Genomic DNA, 14,665 nt, shown 5'->3' with positions numbered 1-14,665 from the left:
ACCACAATTACCTCCCATAAAGCAGTGAGTGCTCTACTTATCCACTATAAAAAAGAAAAGTTTACAATGCAAATAATCATTTTGTTACACAGTATTTTGGTCTTGTTTACTATTGAAAATATTGAATATACGTGATAAATTGTGGAGACAAATGTGTAAGATGAGAACATAGGCTTAGCTTAGCGAAAGTAACAGAATTCCAAGCATGTATGATTTTCTTTAGTGGAAGAGCAAGAGAAATTTTTAAAGACACTGATCGTTTTTCCAAACATTGAAAGTGAATGGTGGTTGAGGCTGTCAGTCTAACATTCAGCCTGACATCTACTATCATCTCCTATTATTTCCTACAGAGAAAGTCATGCGGGTTTGAAACAACATGAGGGTGTGTAAATTATAGTAGAATGTTCCTGTAGCTCAACTGGTAGAAAAAGGTCATGGGTAGGGCTGGGTATTGTGACCAATTTGGCTATTCGATTAGATTTTTTTATATGGTTTTGATTTGATTCAATTCAATGTCGAATATTTAGCAATGTTTCATTCAAAATTTAAATTTTTTAAATCATGAAATTTATTTTGTGTGTTGTCACTTTAAGATCAATATGTAATGCACGGATACAATATATTGTACATTATACACGTGATTTTTTTACTTTCTAAATTGTTCACATTCACACAACAGACTACATTTACGAGGATAATCGCAGCATTTAGAAAAAAAATTCTTAAAGATGTCTGTTCAAGCGCAAGAAAACGGGAATTCAGTATTCGTAAAATGTCTTGAGATGGATGTGTGTTAGGACTGTTAAATATAAAAACATTTACGATGCATGCCGATGCTAATGTGAACGATTACGGCATCGATGCATAAAAACAAATAATCGATTATTAAAGGGCACCTATTGTCCGATACACGTTTTTACATTTTCTTTGGTGTGTAAGTGTGTATTAGTAATCTTTAAAGATACAGGGCCCTATTTTAACGATCTGAAACGCAAGTGCGAAGCGCAACGCGCAAGTGAGTTTGTGGGCGGATCTTGGGCGCTGTTGCTATTTTCCCGGCGTGAGAAATATCTCTTGCGCCGGGCGCAAATCAATAAGGGGTTGGTCTGAAGTAGGTTCATTATTCATAGGTGTGGTTTGGGCGTAACGTCAAATAAACCAATCAGAACGCTATCCAACATTCCCTTTAAACGCAAGGGCGCAAGTTCCATGGCGGGTTGCTATTATTATGACGGATTTACCAGGCGTACGCCAGGAGCGGTTTACAGCCGAGGAGACCCACGTTCTTGTAAGAGCAGTCAAAGAAAGAGAAGTTGTTTTGTATGGGGATAGGAGAAACCCGCCCAAATCAGCGTAGGTTAAACAGGCGTGAGAGGAAATAGCCACAGTCTCATCAGCTGCCATCCCCATTGTTGCGCCAAGCGCTAAAATGATGTCAGGAGACGGGGGAATACCAAGCTTGCCAGCATAAATCGGGCACGCCGTGTAACGGGAGGTGGATCTGCCTCAGGACCTGACGCCAGCAGAGGACATCGCTGCGTCCACCCTCACCGCTGAAAGGGTTTGGGGGCTTTGAAATCGGACCCAAGAAACGCAAGCAAGGTCCAACCCCAAAGTACTCTTACAAATCAAGATCATATACATTAAGGTTTCTTATGAAAACATTTTAATTATTATTTACATAAAATAAACGTAATACAGCCACACAACAAACTTATGAAAATATTTTAATCGTTATTTGCATGAGAATTTTTTAACGCAGCCACACATTAAGTAAAAACTATCACCACAATGCTCACCACTATGATTCCCCTTATCTCATGTATTAATATTTTTTAGTGTAACAATGTAGATTAGATAAGCAAAGTGTATGCGCGTTGTGCACGCTATACATTATGGTCAAGCATGCGCCCTTAAAATAGCATAATGAACAACGCGCTGGTCAGTGGCGCAATTGTTTTTTGAAACTGCAAAATAGCATCAGGGATGGTTTGCGCCGGAACACGCCACTTTTTTTGCGCTGAACCACCAAACCACTCCCTAATTTGCCGACATGCTTCTGTGGAGGGAAAAACCTGCTGTGGGCCGGTGCAAAATACGAATGATACATGCGTCACTGACAAAGTCAATTGCGCTGGGTGCAAGATAGGGCCCACATTGTTACAGTTCCCTTTCGAGGGAACTCACGCTGCGTCACTGCGGTGACACTTTGGGGACGCTTCCAAGGGTAAGTGCGTCTGAATGTGTAATCAAATTCACCAAATGGTGAGGCTTAACGACAAAGAAAGGGTGACAGGGGAGCAAGGAAGTATATCGCTATCTGAAATATTGCCAAAGACGGCGTTACAGGGACACAGGAAGTATGGCAAGGGAGATCCCCTTCTCAGGGAACAACAGTTACATACGAAACCAGAGACATTTTGTCAAACACATCTATGCAAAAAAAGCATTTTGGTATAAATCAACATTCGCATACAGAATATATAAGCATTTAAAGCGAACAGTTTAGCACGTGTGCTTAAAAAGTCTAGAATTTTTATGATATTATCCTACATTACACCGGGAATAATATGGATTTTTTCCAGCAAACTTCTTGCATAAAATAGATTCAAGCACTTTTAATGACCTGTATATATGCATGTATATTTTCAAAAACTTTCCAGGTCTTTGAAGTTTTTTCCCCAGATTCACAAACTTTCAAGGATTTCAAGGACCCGTGGGAACCCTGTTTACTTTGGAGATGCGCATGACAATCACATGCAATGGGCACATAGAAGACATTTTATATTTTTAAACTTTACCGCTATAAAAAGTTCTTTAGAATTTAAAGCACACAATCGACACAAAGATGCCACACTGCGCTTTAAAGCGATATGGACCTCATCGATGAAGCGTGCACTTCCAGAGCAAAGTTTTAATGCGGGGCTTGAACAAGACAGACTAATGTGCGCACACATAAAAATCTTGCATCTTGCTTGCTTGAATATTTAAATTGGCAAGGCCTAATATACTGAAAAAAATATGTATAGATATATACACTGTGAGTTGCTTTGGATACGCGTGTGCCAAGTGCATACATACATGCAAAATATAAGAATATACATTTTTAGATAAACTACGCCTTTTAGTTTTGTTTTAACAGCATTGGCAATGTTCTTCAATAAAATTTCTATATTTGTGTCCCCAAAAAACTGTCCAATCATTTATGAGAAAACAATAAAACAATTCAGGTCAATTTTTCTCTGCTTCTCTCATTTAAAAAAAAATATTTGTACTAAAAACAAGACAAAAATAGTGTGGAAACCTTTTTTTCAGGCACTTTTTAGCGACAGGAAGCTACTGGCTCGCACACCTTCAAGATTAAAAGGGCTCTCAGCTGGAGAGAGTTACAGCTCAACAGCCACTTGACAAAGAGCAGCGGCGCTCGCAGCAAATGGGTAATAAGCGATACGTTCTTCTGCTGCGAGAGCGAGAGAAAGGCGGAGGGGTCGGAAGGCACCAGAGCGTCACCGAAGATTCAGTGGACAGACGGTTCAGTGAAAGAGACACTGTCTCTATTAAGACCCCTGGCACACTTGATGATTAACGTAAACAGTTATAAACGTGGACACACTGTCTCCGCCATCATTCTGTATTACATGTAGCTGTGCTCAGGCAATGCAGTGAGGGTGAGTGAGAATCTGTGACACACCTCTGGGTACATTTGAAGTCCAGGTGAGACTCCGATAGCTGGAGTCGCCGAGACTGTCTGCAAAGAGATAAAAGGGAAGGCGTTCACTATCCGTAAATCACACTCACAGGCCCCCCGGTAAAAACTACTGTAAGGGTAAGAGAACACCTGGTCCCCTAAAAAACGGAAAAAACGTCTTCATGGTCCAATAATCTCTGTGTGTTCCCTTTCAAATCCGCTCATTTTATCTTTGTCATCGTATTTTAGTTGTTGAAATGGATATAGATTATCATAATTACAATCACGGTCCGCCGTAATCTGCTGGGTCAGTTAAGATCTCTGTGGTATTAACGGACAGAGCTCTTTACACACAGTTCAGCAAACTTTTTCATCCTGTTCACTGCTTGGCAACATCGACTCAGATGCCTACACATCCGTTTGAGTGTGTGCATGTGAAACCTCACACGTGTTTGTAGGGAATTATAAAAAGAGTAATATAAAAAGAGTCTAAGTAGCCACAGCACATATTAGGAACGGTCGTTTGCAGACTAGCACCTACTGATGTGCCAGACAGCATGACTATCTACCCCAAAGCTTATGTCTGACAGAAATACCATAGAGCTGTGATATGGACAGAGGAGCCATTTACTGTGCTCTTCTTCCACCCTTAATACACAGCTGAATCTTCATATGCTCCGTAACCAGAAGCTTTAAGTAGATTTGACATATGCATTCATCTCTTATGCAGATTGTTTTGCTTTACAATAATTTATATATGACAATTAAATGCTAATTTTACTTTTCAAATACTATAGCAATTTAGATTTTCTTCTGTTTTATGATTCATAGAAAGAAAGGAAGGGTCAAAGCCACAGGCTTGAGCATCTGATGCAATAAGCTTTGCTGCTTACGAAGGGGATTCAATTGAATCTGACTCACAAACCTTTAAAATAAACTTCTTTTTATTTTTACACTGGTCAAATTTAGCTCTCCGAAACACTGTCTGCTGTGTGAACTGAACTTACCAAAAGCTGAATTAAACAATCTTTTGTCGTTTTTACATAAAGCAGACATGAAGGCAGTCCTATCCGAAAATTATACATATAAATATATAAAAGTTTACAGTATAACAGAGGTTTAAAGTCTATCATCTGTTGTGAGATTGTGAAAACCCAAATCTAGAAGTTGGAAGCATATTCTTTAGCTGATAAAACATATGGGGAGCATCGGTCAGGGTCTAAGGTTCACAGTCCAATACTCCCCTTATAGATAAAACACTTGCAACCGTCGGGGGCTGAAAACTTACAAATAATTAACATGGATTTGATGCATGGCTATAATAAACAACTGCTTCATAGCTCTATTTTTGCACTAACTAGTACGTTTTGTGGTTGTGGTTGAATATAAGATCATGATAATATTGCTAACAGAGGTTTGTTGTTTTTTTGGGACAACTGTAATGTCATATAAACACATGTTTTTGATAGAGGTAAGTTTATTTTAGGACATGCAAAAGTAATTCAACAAGTTAGAAGGACCTAGAAGATCACATCCGCCATCATGCTAGTCATGAAACAAACTGGCAACGGACATCAACACAAACTCTCCTTAAATACAGCCCTTAATATGCTCTTTTTAGACATAAACATTAGTAGCGAAAAAGCAGAAGCACTGTGCCCTTAAGTCACTAACTTTCCCTATAAAACTTACCCAGTAAAATGACAGCTGCAACTTGCTCACAAAAGGGGGCAAAAAGCATCCGGCACGAAACCTAAAACTGGCCTGCCGTAAAAAACAACTTGTATTGGTTTTAGATGTAAACAATCCACACACACCCCCAATCAAAGCTTCTTTAAAACTAACCCACGCCAAGCACTACCTTTGTTCCTGAATTACGACCGACAGAGGTATGCACCCCACAAACCATGAATGTAACGTTCCCATCAAAGAGAAGACCATGAACTTCAATGATGGGATGGAGGAAACCTCACCTCCTGTCACTCAGAAGCAACTCCTCACCCCCAAGCACCAAATAACACAGAGTTCGGGCCAAGTTTAGATACAAGCCTTGCTACAATAAAACACAACCAAACAAAGAATTATCTATACACATCTGATCTGCTATGAAAGTGGTCCTTTTAATGATCTATAGCTAAACAGGGAGCAATATAACAAAGCATGACTCCTTATTGTGTATCCAGAAATATATCTGATGCAATACATGCTTTAGTCTGCAGTACTTCTATTTGAGATTTTCATAAAGGCTTCATTAATTCTTTGTGGGCAAAAATAGACAAATATGAGGTATTTAGCACTTGTGATGAGGGCTAAAAAAAATAACTAATAAACCCGACCTTTTCTGCACATTGCACAACGAACGAAAAACATCATAAAACATCTAGCGTTGTAATCTGAAACCGTGCTCAATTACCTCCACAAAGCATTTGTAAATGTAAGCAATCATTCTTGTTTAAATGATTATGTGTCTGAATTTAGCAGGCCAGGGCAGGAGGATGATCTTCAGTGTCTCTGTATCACAACCCTGAACATACAGCAGGAAATAACATCCTGCTAACAAGCAGCCACATGTTTTGCATTTTCATTAGGTTGATGATCTCTCTCTTTTTAAATAAACAATAAAATGCTTTGTAAAAATAACAAATTAAAAAAATGCGATCCACGAATGACATTTAAAAAATTTCCGTAAACTCTGGGAGTTACAACCAAAACTCTTCTCTTGGATAATAAGTGGCTGTGTTAAATTCCTTACGGTTAATGAAAGATAAATGATCATTTTACTGGTGTCTAACAAACTGCAAGCTGCTGGATTCAAGTTTAACAAACAATTAATTATAAATGATAAAATCGGCAGTTTAACAACAGAAATTACACAACCAAATCAAACCAAACGCCTTTCTTGCCACAAATAAAACATAGCCAATATCCACATTACACAAGAGAGTCGAGTCTAATTTTAACCATTTACAAACTTAACGTATAGAACAAAATATGTTAATTTTAAAGCCACAGAACCACATAAAAACACATTTCCCGGTATAAAACCCAAACACACTCTTACAGAAAGTCTATTATGCAGCTTGTGGCTTTTCTGATGGTTTGCTGGGAATATGTGCTTTTAACCGGGGGGTTTCGGGAAACCCGGCATTCCTGCCGTCTCTCATCTCAGTGAACCGATGGGGTGATGATGTATGTCAAGGTGTAACACGAGTCTTGCATAAAAGAGGTGCAGACACAATAACAGTCCTAAGTGAATATGCAGAACATGCCGGTTAGGAACCGAACTTACAGTAGCCTATGTGTGAGTGTGAATTAAATCTTGTGTTACTAGTGAACGTATCTTCATGCATGGCAAGCCTATACTGTACATGAGAGTAATGTGTATCATTTATTTGAGAACGTATTCATTTACGAAAACCACGCATGGGTAAGAAGGAAGCGGCCTGTAGCATATTTTAAAAGAAAATAGTTGTTATTAATTATTTTGATATATATATACCACATAATGTAAATCTCTAGAAGGTTATTTGTTTATTTTGGGCATCGCACACCGATATCGCATTATCTCTACTGCAGCAAATTGCCCAATGATTTCATAATCACACAGTGACCGTTGGAATTTAAATGGCCCTTCGCTGGGTTCATGACTACTGCATACTATTGTCATTTAATAAAGATACTTCTTCACTCGTTTTATTGATTTATTTATTATGATGGAATATTTTAGCTCGCGTACGCCACTCAAAACTAATGCAAACCACACCTACATTTCGCCTCAGCCGTAGATTTATATATGTATTTTTTACAGCGGAGCGTTTGTTGACACAAAGTGATTTTGTTATTAAACCTAACCATTTAAAAATACATAGCAAAGAATTCCCGCTTTCTCTTTAATGATTAATGTCACTTTCTTCACTCTTAGCAGAAAACGCGAAAGTTTTTCCCAAGTTCAAACGAAACACTATCAGCTTTACTGATATCTACCAAAAAAACGCTGCACACAGCATACAGACCAAAGTGCATCAAAAATCAGTACATTTTGATATTACTACTTGTGAAAACGAACATGCAAAATAATCAGATTTACGTTAGTGTTGATTCGTTTACTTCCATTTAGATTGGCGCGTTTTGATTAATTCCATTCTATGCTTTCAACCGGCGCGATCAAAATGACATTTTTCGCGTAACTTCAGAATGATGAGCGATGTTGCTTTGCGTTTACAAATTAACTAAAATCTCTTCAGTCAACACTAGCCTGCATTTGCAATGAAGTCATATTGACATATGGATCCACGCGTTCATGCACGACCGTGCGTGTTACGACACTCCGACGTCGCAAACCATGATTTACTACAGTATAAATATATACATATCATGCTATTGCAGAAGTGAAAAACATACGAGTATGCTCGAGCGTGAATGAGATGTCATCTCTCGGAGCGCGTGCCACTACTCGGCGAACCTGCACTGAAACTACAGCGCCCAACTTTTGCGTTTACCTCAAGTTTCATTTTAAATAACTCTCTTCAACCATATCATTCATTTGACTAATGAACACTGTCGATTATGACCTGATATCTATTCGCCACGAAACACTAAATGCAAAGACTTAAGTGGTACAGTATCTCCACAATGTGCGATCTGAGGCAATTTTCGTGCTAGTTATTTGGTGAGCGTTTGTGTTTACTCACGCAAGTACAGAACCTACAAACATTGAACTCTCCCACATCCTGCCAAACTCCAAGGGGTATGAAATAAACAAATTTGAGTTTAGAGGTAACGTTAAACTTACCCAATGACAAGAAAGGTTTGGTTTCCATGTCTGATGGGTTAGCTCATGCCAGCTGACGCGCGCGCGTTATAAGCTCTTCTCTGATGACGGATCCACGCGGTAAAAGTGACAAGTCTTGAAATGCTTTTGCGGTAGTGTAAAATGTTCACTTTATGGCACTACTTGTGTGCGTTCACGCTTCTCCTCGGCTCTGTGTACAACTCTCCAGTCCACACTACTGCAAAGGGACCCAGTGAAGGGGACTCCCACTGACGCACACACAGGCGCATTTGGCAGCGACGCGCGTGAGGGGAACATTAACCCCTCCTCAGCCGCAATGCCAACAACCATTAAAACACTTCAGATAAAGATTTTTTTTAAAGTATTATTTATTTAATTATATTTATTAATAATTGTATTTATTTAATTAAATAATAGCATGCTGAAAACAAACAGCCTTCAAAGTGTAGTAATTAATATTAATCTGTTATTACAAGTAACTGTGACTAATTATATACCATATTAAAACACCAAGTAGGGAGACTTGCATTTTTACATTTACAGTTCATTTAATCTGTACATTTATTTCCATATGTGTTACCTTGGCTGGGAATCAAACCCACAACCTTTGCACTGCTGCTTACCCAATGATCTATCAATTGAGCTACAGCCAGGAACACTACTGTACACTCTAAGAAAGTATGTGTTCATTTTTTTTTACAAATCCTTTGTGTTATGCTTTTGTGTCATTTTGTGTTGATTTTTTGTTAAAATAAAACACAAGTTAAAAGTAATACAAAATGTGTTTCAATAATAACAAAGATATGTGTGGATTCTGGGACACAAATTTAGTGTTCACTAATGTGTTGTTTTTAAAGAGCACCAATGGTCCAATTCACAATTTTAGATTTACTTTGGTGTGTTAGTGTGTATAGTACATGTTAATGATATGCAAAAGGTACATACCCCAAAGTAAACAATGACGCGAGTTATCGTCTCCAATGTAAATCTCTTTTCTTGGACTACAACAAACACACGGATTGTAGGCAATAGTTTACTTCCTGGGATTGGTGATGTAGTAAAGACCGACATTATCATAATTCCTCTCACTTCGGATTTACAGCCTATAAATTAACTCCTTCTAGCATTGCATTGTGCGCAAATCTTTCAAACATGGTAAAGAGCATCACATTTCCAGCTGAGTCAGAGGTATTCCAATCACAATGTACAGATTTGCTGGCAAATCAGGGACACAGAGCTTTTTAAATCTGTGTGTTTCAGGAAGAGTGTGCACATACACATCTGGAGCTACAAAAATGTACGGTATGTGGAAAATAATGTGTTTTTTTACCATAAACCAAGTGAACACATTGTATTATACCAAATACACATAATAACGTTGTTATTAGCAATGAAATAGGTGCTCTTTAACTAGTGATGCACTGATGTATCGGCCGCCGATATTTATCGGCCGATTTTGTATTAATTTGAAACCATCGGCATATTGGCAATAGCACGAGAAAGGCCGATACCGATTGTTTATTAATTAACTGCATAAAGAAATCCATTATATGTAAAAAACGAGTAAATGTTGTTAATAAAATGAATAGCAAAAACCACCTTTGAAGGTTGTCATGCTGTCTTATTATATTTGTTTTAGCTTAATTTGTGTCTCTCTTATTATGTTGGTCAGTTGAATGTTAATTAGATCCAATCCATGTTCAGTAAAAATAATTTGATGCAGAAATAAACTAGCAAATAGACCAACTGTATAGCTTTGTATACAAGTGTTTAATATCGGCATTGGCCAGAAGTTATCTGTTTAAATCGGTATCGGTATCGGCCCCAAAAAATCCTATCGGTGCATCCCTATCTTTAACACATCCATTCTTAGAGTGTATCAATAATGTAATTTGATTACCCATACATGAGGTTTGTTCAAAAAGTCACCTTAACATGACATATTTTCATGATTCATGCAAATTCTGTGGTTAATTTTTACATCTGAGTGGTTTGCATTTAAATTTTGGCTGACACCTTAATCCAGTGACTTATACTACATTCAAAGTATACATTTTTATCAATATGTGCATTCCCTGTGAATCGAGCCTACGACTTTTGCGTTGCTAACACAGTGCTTTACCATTTAAGCAATTAATTGAGCATTCTGTACCAATGTTTATTCTGTGTATACTAAGATACATATGGAAAAATATGGAAACAAGCGAAGCCAATGTACATGCATGTTTTTTATACCTAAAAAAATCTTTGTTGAAATGCTTTTTTACCTAAGGATTAAAGTCTGTGATGAAACAAAGCATATAACCAAGCATTCAAAATAGCCGTGCAATATCTGCCTAAATAATAAATAAATGGATCTATTGCAGATGGACTGGATTTGGCTACTGTGGAACAGGCCCTGCAGTCAGTATCTACAGCAGCATGCGGCACTACAGAATCCATATTAGCTTTGAGAACTAGGTCACTTCTCCAATATTACACCCTGGTCAATTGGGTACAGTCATGCAGCTTTATCGTTATTTCACACGGCTGTCTTAGCTTTCTACAGATATGTCTGCTATGCTTTAAATGACGCACATATAGAAGAGGCTTTAGGTGATCTATATGAGAATGTTTAGCAGCTCGAGTAACCGTGAGCTTAGGAGAGATGTTGGCGGCAGTCCAAAAACAGAATACTTTGGAGGCACTGCAAAAGTTTTTATTCAAAGCTCTTTCGCTCTGTTTGTGCAGATAAATGTATATATACATGCAGTCCTAGAGCCATCCTGGGGGCCTGTGAAAAACACTGCATCGTTCTCTGAGCGTTTGAAGGTGTTCACTGCAGTTCGGCTGAGGGAATGATTCATAATTAATGCAGCGCGGTGCGCATTAGAGATCAAAGCCGTTTGTCTACGCTATGCAATAAACCCAACGCAGGCGTGACTGGGCTCCAATGACTGTGTGGAGATGTGACGGACACTGTGAAAACGAAGTGTGCTTTTCTTATACCCTTCAGGTTGCCTTTGGGTGTCATGCACACTCAAAACTTCCCCACTAGGTATCCCAACTGTGGTCTCTGGATTACACGATGTGCAACTTTGACAATTTTTCATTTAAAAAGAGAGATGCACATAGTTTATGAGTTGTACAGCACAGAAACAATCTATATTAGGAAAGAGCAATGTGGCATCATACAATGTACAAATGAGGCATGTATGTGTTAGCGCTCTGTCAATGTATGTTAAAGGTATGTGGGCATGCAAGCTTGTGAGCACCAGCTGAACCTATAAATCAATGATGGGGTGATGAAATAATCCATGAGCTGTGTCACGCAAAAATGTGGAGGTGCATGTGGTCTATACCTGTACATACAAATGCTTACAAGGATCTAAAACAAAATGATGTGGGAAAGAGTTTAGATGTGTTTATTATCAAAAAAAAGGTTGGCTTCCTGTTTTACAATTTCCTATGGGGACACAGCAGAGGGTTGTTTATGGAGGTAATTTTGCATAATACTATAACAGAAATAGCACAAGGATTGCCAAAAATCCTTGACCTTGGGTCGATTCCTAGCTCAAGGTCCTGTGCCAGTCCTGTTCCCTACTACTGTGTAAGTATAGACGGTTTCATCGGATACAAATGCGTTGTCACGGTTATGCACCTGGCCCGAAGTCAACTTTCGGTCTGTGTTTGTTTATCGGTCTGGCTAGTGGCTAAAAACTGACCTCTGTAATACCTTGTCACAAAATAAATATGTTTCGGTTTCCCAAAGACGAGGGGAGACAGTGAGCATGGATCACCACTGTGCAAAGAGAGGTTTGACAGGCCGGCAAGAATTCAAGGATCTTTAACAGTGCATACTTTATTTTTACACATTGAACGTTAGTTAATCTGCTTTAGAAAAAGAAATTATATAGAAATAATGTTCTTTAGAAGGACTCTGTTGTTATAGATTTTTTGCGGAAGTTTACCGGAAGTTAAGCTATATTCCCAGATAGCAAAAAATATCCGCAGGACTTCTTTTTGCCGCCAGCCCTAAGCTGTTGGCTATAGGTGCGTCCCGCTGGCGGGGATGAAACGTTTCCCGCTGAATACGTCACTCCCCTTTCTTGCGATTTGCCCCGACTGCTTAATTTATGCAAAAGTGGCTGCCGCCGGCGGTCCGCCGTCAGACCTGTTTGCGATTACGCCCTTATGACGCTTACTGCCTCCAGAGCACCGCCGGTGGTCCGCCGACTCATTGCTATCTGGGTTGTTGCCCAGTGGCGGCTCGAGACTGCTCATCCAAGGGGCGCTAATTCAAAATAAGTGTTCGGAGTGTCATGTGTTTGGTTCCTTTTTCAAAATATGTGTTCTGCAAATCGAGAGATCCTGTGTGCATCACGTGTTTTGTCAAAATAAGTCCCTGCTGCAAAACCGTTAATGATAAACCTATTTCACGCTCACGTATCTGGCAAACGCAAGCGTTTATTTGATCATAAACCCTTTAGACGCATTTGCGACAGGCACTTATTTTGACAAGACATGTGATGCACACAGGATCACTTGACGCGCAGAACACATATTTTGAAAAAAAGGAACCAAACACATGACGGGGTACATACATGTTGTGACGAACTTCACATCAAGCACCCTCGAAAAAAGAAGTCACTGGCCGCCACTTTTGTTGCCACTGAAACAGGATTTATTAAATTTAGTAGATTAATTAACATTAACCTAGGGTTTGGTAAACTTCCCTTATTTTAACATTCCAATGCTGACAGGTATGTTAAAAGACATTCCTGGCTGACTGTGAACAGCAACCATAGACTAAAAAAATATGGACCTAGTGTCCGTGACGTCACCCATAGGTTTCTGAAGATCGTTTTTGCAGCCAATAGTAGGCGGTGCCTGCCGTCGCCATCTTGACCACGCATGACTAGCAGATATCCGAAAATGGGTAAAGAGGCAGGACGTGGTTGAAGCTGGTTGCTGAAACCACGCCCGCCTAACTTGACTCTAGTGACAGCAGTGGCTGTTCAACCGTCACTCAAGTGACCACACCCTTAATTATGCCAAACTTTAAGGCTTAATATAATTTAAACGAATGAGTTACAAAAAAATTCACAGTAGTCATGAAGCGCAAAATTAGCTATATAGACCAAAAACAATTTTTGTACCAGAAGGAAAAAATTCTGCTCTAAAGTTGGCCATTTTAACATGGAGGTCTATGGGAATTGACTCCCTTTTGGAGCCAGCCCCTAGTGGTCAGTCGATGAATTGCACTTTAAGTCACTTCCGTATTGGCCTTATCAGAGAGAGCGTAGGGTTGCCCCTCAACAGCAACATGTTTCACATATGTTTACGTTGCTGGGGTGGTTGCTAAGGATGCTGCGTAGTGATACACTGAATCACTTGGGAGCAGAACTGGAACTGTCCGTTTGATAAAGTAAAACAGAACATTTTGTTAACTTACTGAATAAACAAACAAATTGCACCACTCTCCTCTATAAGCGTTAAACTATTTTCCTAAAATGCAGTACTACTGTCTATCCCTGTTCTGATCTGTGATGTATGACTGACCACTCAAGAGGTCTTCTGGCCTGCTGATTATAGAGTGTAAGCACTCTGCCGCGGTTCAGATGGATGTTTAGCCCAAGGCTCATACTCTGTAATCTAAGACAGACACAACACTCTCTTTTAAATGCCTCAATCAGCCGCTCTCTCATCTGCCCGCGAGACCTGGCTATTTAATCCCTTTCTTTGGCCTTGATAAATGGCTCCTTGACCTCTGACCTTCACACATATAAATCTCGATAGGGTGTTTTGGGTCTCTTAGGGTTTCTCACTTCAAGACCAATTCTCTCTGACTGTTTTCATGTGCAAGTGTTTATAGCGGGGCATCTCTATTTGATTCTTCGCGTTTGAATAATGTGTCCACGCCTCGGGGGGAACATCAGCGTGACGACCTCCGTCGCGGTAACAGTGACAGTTTCTCTTTCAGTTCTCAAAAGTGGTGATAAATGGAACACGGCCTTTTTGGTCACCATTGTGCTCGGAGAGTTTACAACACGCTCATCCATAATAGCTCTTTGGATTGATGGCATTCTGCCTTTACTATGGCAACCTGGTTACTTGCACCGTGAGATTCATAAGGTAAAATAAATCGTTTGTATTTTATTTTTTTCTTTATTGTATATATTGCCAAAGTTAAGATATACTCTAAA

The 14,665-nt window shown here is 39.2% G+C and overlaps 1 protein-coding gene across 5 annotated transcripts in view; it reads right to left on the bottom strand.

Moving 5' to 3' along the window:
- Positions 1 to 8,720, bottom strand: part of rxraa (retinoid X receptor, alpha a) — a 139,410-nt gene extending 130,690 nt beyond the window's left edge. For 2 of the 5 annotated variants that reach the window (XM_065244192.2, XM_065244194.2), the window contains exons 1-2: positions 8,481 to 8,720; positions 3,692 to 3,748 (exon numbers count right to left, since the gene is read on the bottom strand). In XM_065244192.2, the coding sequence (XP_065100264.1) occupies positions 3,692 to 3,748; positions 8,481 to 8,508 (85 nt within the window). In that variant the 5' untranslated portion in view covers positions 8,509 to 8,720. The remainder of the gene's footprint in view (positions 1 to 3,691; positions 3,749 to 8,480) is intronic. The other 3 variants (XM_065244193.1, XM_065244196.2, XM_065244197.1) reach the window with 2 other exon arrangements.
- Positions 8,721 to 14,665: the final 5,945 nt, after the last annotated feature.

The sequence above is a fragment of the Paramisgurnus dabryanus genome, chromosome 18 (assembly GCF_030506205.2).
Source record: "Paramisgurnus dabryanus chromosome 18, PD_genome_1.1, whole genome shotgun sequence".
In the NCBI taxonomy this organism is placed as follows: domain Eukaryota; kingdom Metazoa; phylum Chordata; class Actinopteri; order Cypriniformes; family Cobitidae; genus Paramisgurnus; species Paramisgurnus dabryanus.
This window is presented reverse-complemented; position numbering and strand designations above follow the sequence as displayed.